The sequence below is a fragment of the Cyprinus carpio genome, chromosome A12 (assembly GCF_018340385.1).
Source record: "Cyprinus carpio isolate SPL01 chromosome A12, ASM1834038v1, whole genome shotgun sequence".
Lineage (NCBI taxonomy): Eukaryota > Metazoa > Chordata > Actinopteri > Cypriniformes > Cyprinidae > Cyprinus > Cyprinus carpio.
Window position 1 is genome coordinate 25259726 of NC_056583.1, and position 15000 is coordinate 25274725.

The 15000-nt window shown below is 36.2% G+C and overlaps 1 protein-coding gene across 3 annotated transcripts in view; it reads right to left on the reverse strand.

The window, feature by feature from the left end:
• LOC109056258 (regulator of G-protein signaling 7-like) overlaps nucleotides 1–9643 on the reverse strand; it is a 52207-nt gene extending 42564 nt beyond the window's left edge. The window contains exons 1-2 of one of the 3 annotated variants that reach the window (XM_042768170.1): nucleotides 9420–9643; nucleotides 6620–6746 (exon numbers count right to left, since the gene is read on the reverse strand). In XM_042768170.1, the coding sequence (XP_042624104.1) occupies nucleotides 6620–6697 (78 nt within the window). In that variant the 5' untranslated portion in view covers nucleotides 6698–6746; nucleotides 9420–9643. Of the gene's footprint in view, nucleotides 1–6619; nucleotides 6747–9153; nucleotides 9231–9419 lie in introns of those variants that run through there. The other 2 variants (XM_042768168.1, XM_042768169.1) reach the window with 2 other exon arrangements.
• Nucleotides 9644–15000: the final 5357 nt, after the last annotated feature.

Here is a 15000-nt window from a genome sequence, read left to right on the forward strand (position 1 = left end):
GCATCCAATTTTTCACAAATGCTGCTACAAAGTAAACACGGACAAAAACATTTTAGACATTACAGCTCAAACACATACACTAGTGTTCAAACGTTTGGGGTCAGTATGAGAGAAATTAATGTTTTATTCATCAAGGATGCATTTAAAGTGACAGTAAAGACATTTATCATGTTAGAAAAGATTTCTATTTCAAATAAATGCTGTTCTTTTGAACTTTCTATTCATCTGTGAATCCTGAAAAATGAAATGTATCAAGTTTCCACAAAAATATTGTGCAGCACGACTGTGTTCAACATTGATAATAATAATAAATGTTTCTTGAGCAGTAAATCATCATATTAGAATGATTTCTGAAGATCATGTGACGCTGAAGACTGCAGTAATGATGCTGAAAATACAGCTGCACATCACAGAAATAAATTACAGTTTAACAGAGATTCACACAGAAAACAGCTGTTTTAAATTCTAATAATATTTCACAATTTTACAGTATTTTTAATCAAATAAATGCATCCTTGGTGAACCGAAGAGACTCTTTCAAAAACATTAAAAATCTTTCTGATCTGTATAGTGCAAATTTCACATTTCTGCTTTTAAACCCTTATCTGTTCTTTTATAGTTGAGATTCTATTCTCTGGTAATCAACCACAGACTGTCAATAGAACTTAACTTGTATTTAACCTGAAATAATAATCATAAAAACAAAAGCTCATAATTTCGACCTGTTATTCTCTGCTGTTTGAGACTTTCAGTTTTGTATGTGACGTGCATCAGATGAAGGGCTGTGTTCAGCTTAATGAATCAGATGCATTTAAACTCTTGCAGTCCAGATTAGCGCTCTAAACTGATCTATTGGGCGTTTTTCCAATCCATTAACACCTGACATTAATCTAAGAAGAGGTCTGGGTCGGCCTGCTATCTATTTAATCATAATGAATTCAATCTCTGAAAATCAATCAGCATTTTCCAGCGCTGCACGGCCGAGAGTAAATCTGAGATCAATGAGCGTCGTCTGTCATCAGCTCCAGACCGAGGCATTTTCTGTGAACTAAAAACACAGCGACTTACTCAAAGCCGTTTTATTGATTTTGCCAGGATTTGATTTATTTGAAATCACAGTTTTGAATAAAAATATTAGCAAATGTTACAACTAGACACGTTGACAATATCCCAATGCTAAGAGAAGATTAAAAAAAGCAGTAAAAACACTATAAAAAATAATAATGCATGAAAATTAATGTTGTTGCTTATCATATCCAAGACTGAAATAACTTTAAAAATCTGTTTATCATTTAGTATATAGAAATTATTTTTTGTTTCATAAAAACAACAGCGGCGTTATGAAAACAAGCTGGCATTTAAAGGGTTAAAATTCTGAAAATTCATCAGTTTTTGGTAGTTATGCATGTATATTTTGCTGGCAAAAAATTTATGACAGTGAAAGCAGAAAAAAAAAATTATAGATATTTTTATGACTGTTTTTGGCTGACATTTTTGTCATCTAAGGACTTCTGTGTAACTTTTTTTAAATTTATGCAAACATAAAATTGTACAACATTTGCCCTCTATTTCATGCATCTTTTCTCTTAATGTCGCTATCATGTTTTGCTAACAGATAACTGCCCGGGCGAGTAGACGAGTCTTCTAGTGAAGAATTACAAACAAAGACATCAGAAAAACATCAAGATGCACAGTTTAACTGTTGATGGTCCTATAGCTAGAATTTTTATTTATGCAAAATCGTGTTTTTTCTTTTTCTGATTATGGTGTGAAATGTTGATTCATTGAAATATACTGCTAAATTCAATCTTGTGGAAGTGCCGTGTTTCCGGATTCAACTAATCGGATGTAAGTACTTTCATATTTGCCTCTCGGGACAGTATGAATTTGTAAACGAAGCTCCGTCGGTCATCTCCCGTTGACTGAATAAATCATAACCGCAGCGACATGATCTCTGGATGCACAAGTCCTTTAATGCATCAACACAACAGACTGCAGCACATCACACAATGATTTCAATGATGCATTTAATGACAATAACTGATCTCAGAACTGTATGTGTACAGTATTTACAAACGGCAGGAGTCAAGATTATGCACAGCAAAGTAACAGTGCATCTCCGTCTCCGAGAACATTTTAGCAGCATTTTCCCGCAGCCGAATGGATTAATAGTCTTTGCTGTCATTCAGAAGTGAGCTGTTGAAGAATAGAGCCGTGCAGAATGATCCACAGCATCCGTGCGGCTGTAAATAGCCTCTGTAAGTCACTCGGGGTAATGTGTTTATTAAATGGCAAGTACGTGAAATCCCAGAGGAAAGCCGTCGCTCTCTCACAGCCTTCAGGAAAAGATGATCGGTGTTCAGTGAGCAGATCCGGCGACAGGCAGGTCCTCGGGCAAAATCTCTTATTAGATACTTCAGTACGTCATATTTAAGTCAAATCCCAGTGCAACATATACATATTTTTAAATACATTAAAACTGAACTCGACAGCCACTGCTCTCGTCGCTCATCGTGCGTTTCTGACGCATGGAAAGAACTGCTTCAACATTTTGTTTGAGAGGTTAAAACACATGAGTTTTAAGACATGGCAGAGATTTTAGTTAGTTTTTAATGCAGCAAAGGCTGCCTTCATGCCAAAATCAGAGAAGCAGAATTTAAAATATTTATAATAACAATAAAACTACATGACATATGAGTTTTAAGACATGAAGTTGGTGGCAGAATTTATTAATTAATGCCATATAAGCAGCAAAGGCTATTTTCATAAACAAAATCATAGCAGCAGAAATTAAAAAAGTCATAACAACAATAAACTTTCAATCAATAAAAAATTATATAATTTCTTTGTTTCTGCAATAAAATAAAAAAACCAAGCAATTATATCAGCTCTTTCAGTTAGATTTTTAAAATGTCAATTAATGACATTTGTAAATGAAACAGTTGCCTAATATCATTTGAATATTACGAGGTTGCGGATGGCACTGCACACTGATTTTGAATGCAAAACCCAAGGCTCAGATGTCTGAATATAGAGCAGAGATGAACTACATCTACAGAAACAACAACTGCAGGAGAAACCGGGTCAGATAAGAGACTTTAGCCCAGTAGCCCGGTTTGGGAGAACAGCGGAAAAGAAAGAGAGATCTGCCTCTAACGGCATTAGAATAAAAGAGACTCGTCTGAACGAAGCCCTGCATAATTAGACAAATTTAGGGTAATTTCCACCAGACACATGACTGTGCTTTAAAACTCTTAGAAAGTCATAATTTATATAATTTAAATTCTGACATTTTTCTCAGCATTCTGACTTTGTGTGCAATTCTGACTTTGCGTCACGCATGACTTTACGTCTTGCGATTCGGACTTTACATCTCACTTGACTTTACGTCCTGCTTTACTTTACGTCACGCTTTACGTCTTGTGATTCAGACTTTATGTCTCACGATTCGGACTTTACGTCCCGCTTGACTTTACATCTTGCGATTCAGACTTTACATACCACTTGACTTTACGTCACGCTTTACTTTACGTCTTGCGATTCAGACTTTACGTCTCACGATTCAGACTTTACGTCCCACTTGACTTTACGTCTTGCGATTCAGACTTTACATCCCACTTGACTTTACGTCTTGCGATTCAGACTTTACGTCTCACGATTCAGACTTTACGTCCCGCTTGACTTTACGTCTTGCGATTCAGACTTTACGTCTCACGATTCGGACTTTATGTCCTGCTTGACTTTACATCTTGCGATTCAGACTTTACGTCTCACGATTCTGACTTTACGTCCCGCTTGACTTTACGTCACGCTTTACTTTACGTCTTGCGATTCAGACTTTACGTCTCATGATTCAGACTTTACGTCCCACTTGACTTTACGTCTTGCGATTCGGACTTTACATCCCACTTGACTTTACGTCTTGCGATTCGGACTTTACGTCACGCTTTACTTTACGTCACGCTTTACTTTACGTCTTGCGATTCAGACTTTACGTCTCACGATTCAGACTTTACGTCCCGCTTGACTTTACGTCTTGCGATTCAGACTTTACGTCCCACTTGACTTTACGTCCCGCTTTACTTTACGTCTCACGATACGGACTTTACGTCTCGCGATTCGGACATTGCGTCTCACGATTCTGACTTTACGTCTCGCGATTATGACTTTTGTTCTCAGAACTTTGAGTTGAAATCTCGCAATTGCAAGTTATAGCACCCCCTACTGGCCTTACTAACACCTCTTCCAGCAGCAACCTAGTTTTCCCAGGAGGTCTCCCATCCTGGTACTGACCAGGCTCAACCCCGGTTAGCTTCAGTGGGCAACCAGTCTTGGGCTGCAGGGTGATATGGCTGTGGCATTTTTAACACTTGATTTGATCTTTTTTCTAATGCAAGGTTATTCAGACATTTTTAAGTGTGCAAATACATTTGCGGCCACTGTTGTAAGGTTTGTGCATAAGGACCATATCACTGTCGTATCTCTGACAATTCTGAATGACAGCATCAACACCCCTGCGGTGGAAATGAGTTCAGGAGTCTGAGTAAAGAACCAGCACTAGCCTGACACTCGAAAAGTTTCACTTTTCTGCATGGCAAAGCAAACCAGAGCTACACACACCAACGTACTTACAAAACCACCTACAATCGTGGCAACGCAGATGAGGCACTCGCCCACACACGCGTCAGTGATAAACCATTAGCACACTTCACAAGAGCCCAAATATCGCGCTTGTGTTGTCTCCAGCTGGACTCCAATCGCTCTACCAGTAAGTGACCAAAAGCTTTGACCAGTGCACCAAACACACAATTAATCTGATGGGGTGGCAGTGGACAGGAAAGACCAGGAGCCAAGGCCTCGTCCAAACCGAACCAAAATAACTAGTGTAAATGGACAAGCTGGGAATTCATCAACGACTGCAACTGTGATGCTGCTTTTATATAATAGGTCTGTAAACAAGAAGTCACCATGAAACACCAATAACAACCCAATTTATTTCCACAATTTTCCAGTTTGCATGATCTTCTTCTGTAATTGACATATTTCTGAGTTAAAAATGATATTTAACAACACAAAAAGTAATATGGGAAATTGACTTGTAAAAGTAGTTTTTACATGCCAGGATCAAGCCATGTAGAGTGTAGGGATTGAAACAGAGAGAGGACTTCCATGAGAAAGTTATTACATTTTGACGAAAGATTATGAAAATAAACATTTGTTTTAAGTTTAAATAATGTATGGAATAATAATTCTTGCACAATAAATATAAGGAACGTATGCAGCAACAAATTTATTTCATGTTGACTAATATAGAGTTACTGATATTTCAGACAAAATATTGCAAGATATTTTATTTGCTTTTGCGGCAACACTTTACAATACAGTTCCAACTACATGAGTTAACTATGAAAAATACTTCTAAAGCATTTTTTAATTTTAGTTGATGTTAGTTTCATTATTTTTTAATACATTATTAAAATCAAAAGTTGCATTTATTAGTATTGTTGTAAAGAGCATTGAGAAGCTACTTTAAAGTTGCTATATAAAATAAAGATTATTATTATTAAGGTTATCAAATTGGACTAAACCCTACTCTCTTCACTCACACCGGGTATAATAACTTACCAAAAAATTTTATTTTTTTTTTGCATTTTTGGAGGATTTTTCCCCCCAACTTGTTATACTTGTGGTGTCAAAAATGATAGACCTACAAAACCTGTGATTGAATCTTTTTATTAACTTATTCTCTTGTTTGCACAGGTTTTGTATGTCTTTATGGAGCTGACTGATTGTAGGACTTATTGATCTGAGCTCATCCACCTCACTTTTCGAGTGAATATTGCCAAAGTTATTCACAAATATGCTTTATTCATTCGAAAAACTGAGGTGCATAAGCTCAGATCGATGAGGCCTGAGATCAATCAGCTCCAGAAAGAAATACAAAACCTGAAATACAAATCCAAGATTTGGTGATTTTTTAAAAGCCAGTCATTTTTGACTAAAACCTCTAAATTAAGTAGGGGCATTCAACACAAGTGTTAATCAATGAAAATAATTCAAAAAGACACCAAAACTGATTGTTATACGAAACATCCACACTTTGGAGATGTCGCTTGTCCAAATGAATTAGTGGAACAGAACTAGCAGTTAACTAACAATATAATAACACACCACCGTTCCTCAAGTCTCTGAAACATGGCAGCTGTCAGAGTCTCTCAGCTCAAACACGGTTTCACGTCCATCTGTGAGGATGAGAGCAGCTCCGTTTGAGATATCAGTGCAACATCTGTACATCTGAAATCACACCTACAAACTCCAGCTCTTCATGTTTCAAAACCAAACCGATTTCAAAGCACACTGAGATGAAGTCTTACACACTGAGAGTAATTCTTACATTTAGTTGCATGATGAATAAAATAGTAAAATGCAAACAGCTTCAAACTCATGGTGTCAAAGCCTTCACAACATCAACACACACATCCGGACTGAGCATTGAAAAGACAGGCAGCTGCAGAAATGAAATCAGCGCGCATCAATAGAGTTATCGGAGCGATCTAATGCTGATTGAGCAGGAATGTTCATGTCTGCAGGTGTTTTAGGAGATGATGGATTCACTTACTTTCCTGTAGACCAGCATGTTGGGAGACTCGTCGGCCACACCGTTACTGCTCTGAGCACACGAGCTCGGCTGAGCCATACTGGAGCAGAGGAACGGCCAGAGCTGCTGTCGCCGCCACCGGATACTCCTGACAGACAGGCAGATCGATTACAGACAGATTACTGACAAAATACAGACAGAACACAGACAGATTACAGACAGATTACAGACAGAATACAGACAGACAGATAACAGCCTAACACAGACAGAACACAGACAGATTACAGACAGAACACAGACAGATTACAGACAGAATACAGACAGAATACAGACAGAATACAGACAGAACACAGACAGACAGATTACAGACATAATACAGACAGAATACAGACAGAACGCAGACAGACAGATTACAGACAGAATACAGACAGAACACAGACAGAACACAGACAGACAGATAACAGACAGAATACAGACAGATAGATAGATCAAATGATAAATAGAAACAATTAATGACAGAAAGACAGAGACAGAATACAGATAGAGAGACAGAATAGAGACAGAATAGAGACAGAGAGATAGACAGATTACAGACAGACAGATAGATAGATCAAATGATAAATAGAAACAATGAACGACAGACAGACATAATACAGACAGAATACAGACAGAACGCAGACAGACAGATTACAGACAGAATACAGACAGAACACAGACAGAACACAGACAGAATACAGACAGAACACAGACAGAATACAGACAGAATACAGACAGAACACAGACAGACTACAGACAGGACAGACAGATAACACATACAGAAAATACAGACAAATACAGACAGAACACAGACAGAACACAGACAGAATACAGACAGAACGCAGACAGACAGATTACAGACAGAATACAGACAGAACACAGACAGAACACAGACAGACAGATTACAGACATAATACAGACAGAATACAGACAGAACGCAGACAGACAGATTACAGACAGAATACAGACAGAACACAGACAGAACACAGACAGAATACAGACAGAACACAGACAGAATACAGACAGAATACAGACAGAACACAGACAGAACACAGACAGACAGATAACAGACAGAATACAGACAGAACACAGACAGAATACAGACAGAACACAGACAGAATACAGACAGAATACAGACAGAACACAGACAGAACACAGACAGACAGATAACAGACAGAATACAGACAGACAGATAGATAGATAGATAGATCAAATGATAAATAGAAACAATTAATGACAGAAAGACAGAGACAGAATACAGATAGAGAGACAGAATAGAGACAGAGAGATAGACAGATTACAGACAGACAGATAGATAGATCAAATGATAAATAGAAACAATGAACGACAGACAGACAGAATACAGACAGAGAGACAGAATAGAGACAGATTACAGACAGAATACAGAAAACAGACACATTACAGATGGATTACAGACAGACAGACAGATTGACAGATTACAGACAGAATACAGACAGACAAATAGATAGATCAAATGATAAATAGAAACAATGAATGACAGAGAGACAAACAGATTACAGACAGAATAGAGAGAAAGACAGAATAGAGACAGACAAATAGACAGATTACATACAAAATACAGACAGATTACAGACAGAATACAGACAGATTACAGACACATTAGAGACAGAATACAGATTACAGACAGTTAGATAAAATGATAGGCAAGGCAAGAATAATAGAATTTAATAGAAACAATGAACGACAGACAGACATAAAGACAGAATACAGACAGAGAGACCGATTACAGACACATTAGAGACAGAATACAGTACAGACAGAATACAGACAGTTAGATAAAATGATAAATAGAAACAATGAGCGACAGACAGAGAGATTACAGCCAGAGAGACAGAATACAAACAGATAGATATAGATGATAGATAGAAACAATGAATGACAGTGACAGACAGATTACAGACAGAGACATAATACAGACAGATTACAGGAAGACAGATTAAAGGCAGAATACATACAGAATACAGACAGATAGATAGATATAGATGATAAATAGAAACAATGAACAACAGACAGACAGAATACTGACAGATTACACGCAGAATACAGACAGACAGATAGATCAAATGATAAATAGAAACAATGAACGACAGACTGATAGACAGACAGATTACAGAAAGTATACAGAAAGACAGACACATTACAGATGGATTACAGACAGACAGATTGACAGATTACAGACAGAATACAGATAGACAAATAGATAGATCAAATGATAAATAGAAACAATGAACGACAGACAGACAGACAGATTACAGACAGTATAAAGATTATAGACAGACACAAATACAGATTACAGATAGAATACAGACAGATAGATAGATAGATAGATAGATAGATAGATAGATAGATAGATAGATAGATAGATAGATAGAGATGCTAAAGCTATTATGAGTGTATAAAGCACAGATACTGATGAAGACATTGAAGGCAGCATACAGACTGGAGCTGCAGTGAGGAATAAAGATGAAGAGTCTCACAGGCGATGTGATGATGGTGTCGTTCAGTAACACCTCCACACACACACACACACACACACACACACACACACACACACACACACACACACATCAGCGCTTCACACAAAACCACATCACTGACACACACGCTCACAACACACAACAACGCGCCTCCACGCCTCCACGACACACGCGGCCCGACACACCCACCCCGATGGACCGACGGATGAGAGGAAGGAAGGTGTTTCAGTGATCCCGCGTCACGCGTCGAATAAACACACACTTACCTCACACGATCGCGCCGCGTCGCTCCTCCGTCCGCGTGGGTTCGCGCAGGGCAGTGCGTCAGCTGGCGGTCGAGCTGAAGGGGTAGTTATTCATTGGAAACGATGAGTTATTTGCCCCTCGGTATGACAACTATCGCTTTCCTGTCCTCCAGCGAGCGGCGGCGCGCAAATCTCACAACTAGAGCGTGAACGCGCAGGGTCCGCGGCCAATCACACGCGCGCTCCCGCTGTCCACGCGTCCGCGAGAGAGAGCGCGTCCGTGTCACACATTTCATTACACTACATGCACAATATTATCTATTACAGTTGTGATTCTGCGCTAGACTGTATGTGTTATTTAGTATTTATTAATAGGCTATACACAAACCGCTTCAAATAAACCGCAAATAACAGAGAATTTTTGAAGTAGGCTACAAAAACTGAAACAGGATTTTCTTGTGAAACGTACTCCAAAAATCGTTGTTTAATGTACTACTATAATTTTTTTTTTCAGTGTTTTTATGTTCTTAAGTTATTTGTTGATTTTTAAATGTTTTAGATTAATAAATGTTTTTTTTTCCTTTATGTAAGAAAAATGGGTAACACTTTATTTTAAGGTGTCCTTATTACACGTTACATGAACTTACTATTATAATAACAAATAATTATGCATAATTACATGCAAATAACCCTAAACCAAACCCTAATCCTAACCCTAACCATATAGTAAATACATGTAAATTAATATTACTTAGTACTTAAATTAATAATCACACTGTAACAAGGACATCTTAAAATAAAGTGTGACCAAAAAATGCTTTTGAAAGTCGAATTTTGGGGTTTAACAACCATAAAACAGTAAACAATTCATGAAGCTGTACAAATGAAGGCTAAATGCTAGATGACATTGTTTTCGACTAACAGGAAATGTAATTAATTAATTTAACATTTAAAACACATGTCACAACTTACCCCTGTTCTGACATTCATGAAAAATACTCACAGTTCAAGCAGATGAAAATTACCTTGATTACAGCGACTATTCTGGTAATGCATCTCAATCTGACTTTATTCTGTGCAACTATTAATCATATTGGGTTTTAATTTAGGACAGAATTCACAAATATTATTCTAGAGAGTCTGAACTAAATGTTTGATATACAGTAATATACAAAACCACTGATAGAAAATACAAGCGTTTATGCCTCAGATCACAGACTTGACTCACCTATATGTTGTAATACAGCATAGACGTTGTTTTGAAAACCTGCTGAATAAATTGTTCAGCATTATATAACAAACTCTAATATAATACAACAGGGCTCAGCAATCCTATAATTTCATATATTAGGAGAAGCCAGTCTTATCAGACAATAAAAGGGCAAGAAAACAGCAGCGGATAATGAACACCCGCAGGGTTTGAGAAGAGAAGGTTACTGCTCTTTACAGAGCTGCTCATTACATGCAGCATGTTTACAGCACCTTACCACACGAATGTCTCCTGTTTTCATTACATGACGCTCTCACAGTGTTAAAGCAATAGTTCACCCAAAAATTATAATTTGCTGAAATGTGCTCACTCTCAGGTCATCTGAGATCAGGATGAGTGTGTTTGTTCATCAGGTTTGTAGAAATGTAGCACTGCATCAGTGTCTCAGCAATGGATGCTCTGCAGTGAATGGGTGCCGTCAGAATGAGAGTCCAAACAGCTGATAAAAACATCACAATAATCCACAAGTAATCCACAGCACTCCAGTCCATCAGTTAACATCTGGAGAAGACAAAAGATGAAACAAATCCAGCATTAAGATGTTTTTAACTCAAATACATAGAGTTCATAATCCATAATAACACTTCCTCCAGTGAAAAAGTGTTCTGGTGTGAATCAGGAGAGAAATCTGCACAGATCAAGCAGTGTTTAAAACAGCTCTAAACTAATATGTGTCTGGATTCTGATGTGAGAGTCAACAGGAGATGCACTTTTCACTGGAGGAAGTGTTATTATGGATTATAGACTCTATGTATTTGAGTTAAAATCATCTTAATGCTGGATGTGTTTCATCTTTTGTCTTCTCCAGATGTTAACTGATGGACTGGAGTGCTGTGGATTACTTGTGGATTATTGTGATGTTTTTTATCAGCTGTTTGGACTCTCATTCTGACGGCACCCATTCACTGCAGAGCATCCATTGCTGAGACACTGATGCAGTGCTACATTTCTACAAACCTGATGAAGAAACTAACCATATCTTGGATGATCTGAAGATGAGCACATTGTCATTTTTTCCTGAACTATTTTGCTTTAACTGTTTTAGACTCAAAGGTAATAATCCACATCATCTCAGAAATCCAGCCTCAATTTTAAAATGTGATGTAAGTAAAGTTACTCACCCGGCTTCTGTCAAACCTTAAACGATACTTAACGCAGAAGCATCATCTGACTAATGTGAAATGGACACTAAAAGGGCTGCGTGAGACGACATGCAGATCGATTCTGTTCTAGAAATAACTTTAACAGCCTGTCTGTACGTATAAATGTTCATTAACTCGAGTTCTCTCCATATGGAAACTATAAGTCTGTGTTCAGCTGCACTCCTGATGTTCAGCTGTTCTGACATTTGCTCGTCTCAGGTAACGTTCATTAGTTTTCTGTAAGAGATGACTGAATCTCATTAGCAGAAGTCAGTCAATATCTGCCTGTGGCGTCTGTGTATCCAAACTCTGCTCATCAGCACCTGCAGTCGCTTACAAAACATAATTCTATTAGTGACAAATCAATAGCAGATGATTTATGAGAGTTATCATTAAATATATGTAGAGACACTGGGGCAAGTTGTCACTCTTTCACTCCAGTGAATATATTTTTTAAAGTCTTCACTACAACGAAACCTATTTTTATGGTGCAATAAAAATATACAGCCATTTGAGCACATGTTGGGCTACAGTGGGGCATGTTGTCACAGTGGGCACTAAACAACCTGTTATCAGCAGAAGTGAATCAGTGGAACAGCTATGAAGTGCAAAACAATTCAACAAACAGCAATAATGCTCAGCATACAAAAATATCATTCCATTGTGTTGGCCAACAGAAAATGTCATTAAAAAACGCTATCAATTAAAAGACTGAAAACAGGACAACATGCTCCGATCTGACATTTATGAAAAATACATCACAGTTCAAGCTTTCAGTATGTGGTTGACTCTTGAGGATCGTGTTTCCTTCTTTATTCAAGAACCAGTGCTATTTTAGTATTATTTACATATTATTATATGAAACAATTTTCACTCAAATTGTTAGTAAATTTCATAAAGAATTACAAAGAAATGGCATGAAACACATTAAATTTTGAAGTTGAAAACGGAAATTGTATTTTTTTTCAATAATTTACAACTTCAGAAAAAATACAGTCTTTATAATTATTTCAAACCATATTTTTTTTTACATTATATTTTCATTTTCATTTTTTTCAGTTTAAGACTTAGTATTTTTTTAATGTGCTTGTCATTTTAGTTTGTTTTTTAAAAAATGTAGCTTTAATTTATTTTTTTATTTTTTTTCAGTTTTAGTCATTTTTAAAATAAAAAAGTACTTATTTATTAGCCAAGGCAGCATTTCATTAGTATTTTTTATATATTATTAATATTTTATTTTATATCAGCTTTAATTCAATTATTGAGAATGATTTTAAATACTGTTTTAGTTAGCAATACATGAAAATATGTTAATAAATCAAATATTTGACAGAAATAAATAAAATATGATGATGATTGCACCAAATATTCTACACTCTCAGAAAAAAAAAAAAAGGTACAAAAGCTGTCACTTTGTACCTAAAGCGTGCATATTGATACCTAAAAAAGGTACAAAAGGTACCGTCCCACTGGAATCTTTTGTACCTTTTTTCTGAGAGTGTAACATGAGACACAGCTTTAAAACCAACACACAAAAACACTGTTGGAGAAAAAAACAAGTGTTTGTGTAACTGGATTTACTGAGGGACATGTGACAACTAGCCCCGGCTGGATGAGTGTGGTCAGATGAGCAGCTGTCTCATTACACACTGATATAAAGCCAAACACACACTGATCTGGAGCCTGCGGAGCTGCCACATGTCACACTGGCCTCCTGAAGGAGCTTCTCTCCTGTTGTGACCATATGGTGCTCCTGAACTCACACAGATATTAACATGCGTGTCAGGAAGCAGCAGAGCAGGTGAAATGCCAGAGATGAGCTCAGGAAGAGCCGCTGGTGACCTTCCTTCTGTGAGGATCATCTTCTTCATCATCATCAGCAGCAGCAGCAGGAAACCTGCTCACATCTCACACCGTATTAAACAAACCAAGCCTGTTTTTTAAGAGCATAATTGTTATTTAAATATGTACAGTCAAACCAAAAAAATTATTCAGTACATACCTTTAGGACACTACAGTTCATTTCTGTAAGTGAGGATAGCAAAATAAAGTCAACTGTGACATATTACACCCCAGAAATTATTCATATAATGGTCTACCAGAGAAATTCATTACATACCTTTCACGACCAGTAAAACTGATAAATATTTGGGACCAAAAATGATTCAGACATTTGACCTGATCAAGTGTTATCGGACATTATCAAGATTTTGTTCTGATCATATTTTATTACAATTTTATAAACTATAAATAAACTGTGATAATGTGTGAAATGTTGAAGGTGACCGAATAAATTTTGGTTTGACTTTATGTATATTTATATTTATATAAACTAAACACACTTTATTTTAATTTTGTCGCAAGGCAATATTTTTCATTTTCCTTTAGTTTAACTTGACGCACTAAAATAACAAAGACTGAAATAAAAAATAATAATATTATATAGACTTTTTTTTTTAAATTACAAAAACACACAACAAAAACACTATAACTTTAACTAAAATTAAAATATTAAAAATAATAAAATAAAAAATGAGTCTTATTTTCTTTATGCAAAATGTATTTTTCTCTTTTGATTTTAAACTGAAATATAATTAGGTTGTACAATTAACATGTAAATGTGTTTCTGTGAGCAACACTGTTCTAGTTTTTCTTTTTATATAACTGGACAAATAAACCATATTTATCAGGTAATAATTTAAAGGTAATTTTAAGTGTTATATATATATATATATATATATATATATATATATATATATATAAAGCCTATATATATTATTTTCTACAATATTATTATTTGCTTTTATTCTTTACTATTATTGTATTTTTATTTTATTTCTTATGAACCTTTTTTAATTGTTTTTCTTCACAGCACTTTCACTCAGCACTGTATTTATAAAACACAGCTCATACACACCTGCCTTGCTTTGCCTTAATTTAATCCACTATCACACTCGGCTCATTTAGAGATGAAATGAAAACTACAACTCCACTCACACAAAATGTAAAACTTCAGAAATATTTATTTTTCCAGTAATTTTATCCTCTTGATCTTGGCACGAATATATTTGAGAGATCAACAAACAATGCGGCCACAAATAACAAACGCACAACAAACAAATAACCAAACTCTGTCGTTTGAATAAATGTAATCTCACGTATGAATAAATGTAAGCGCACACATCAGCAG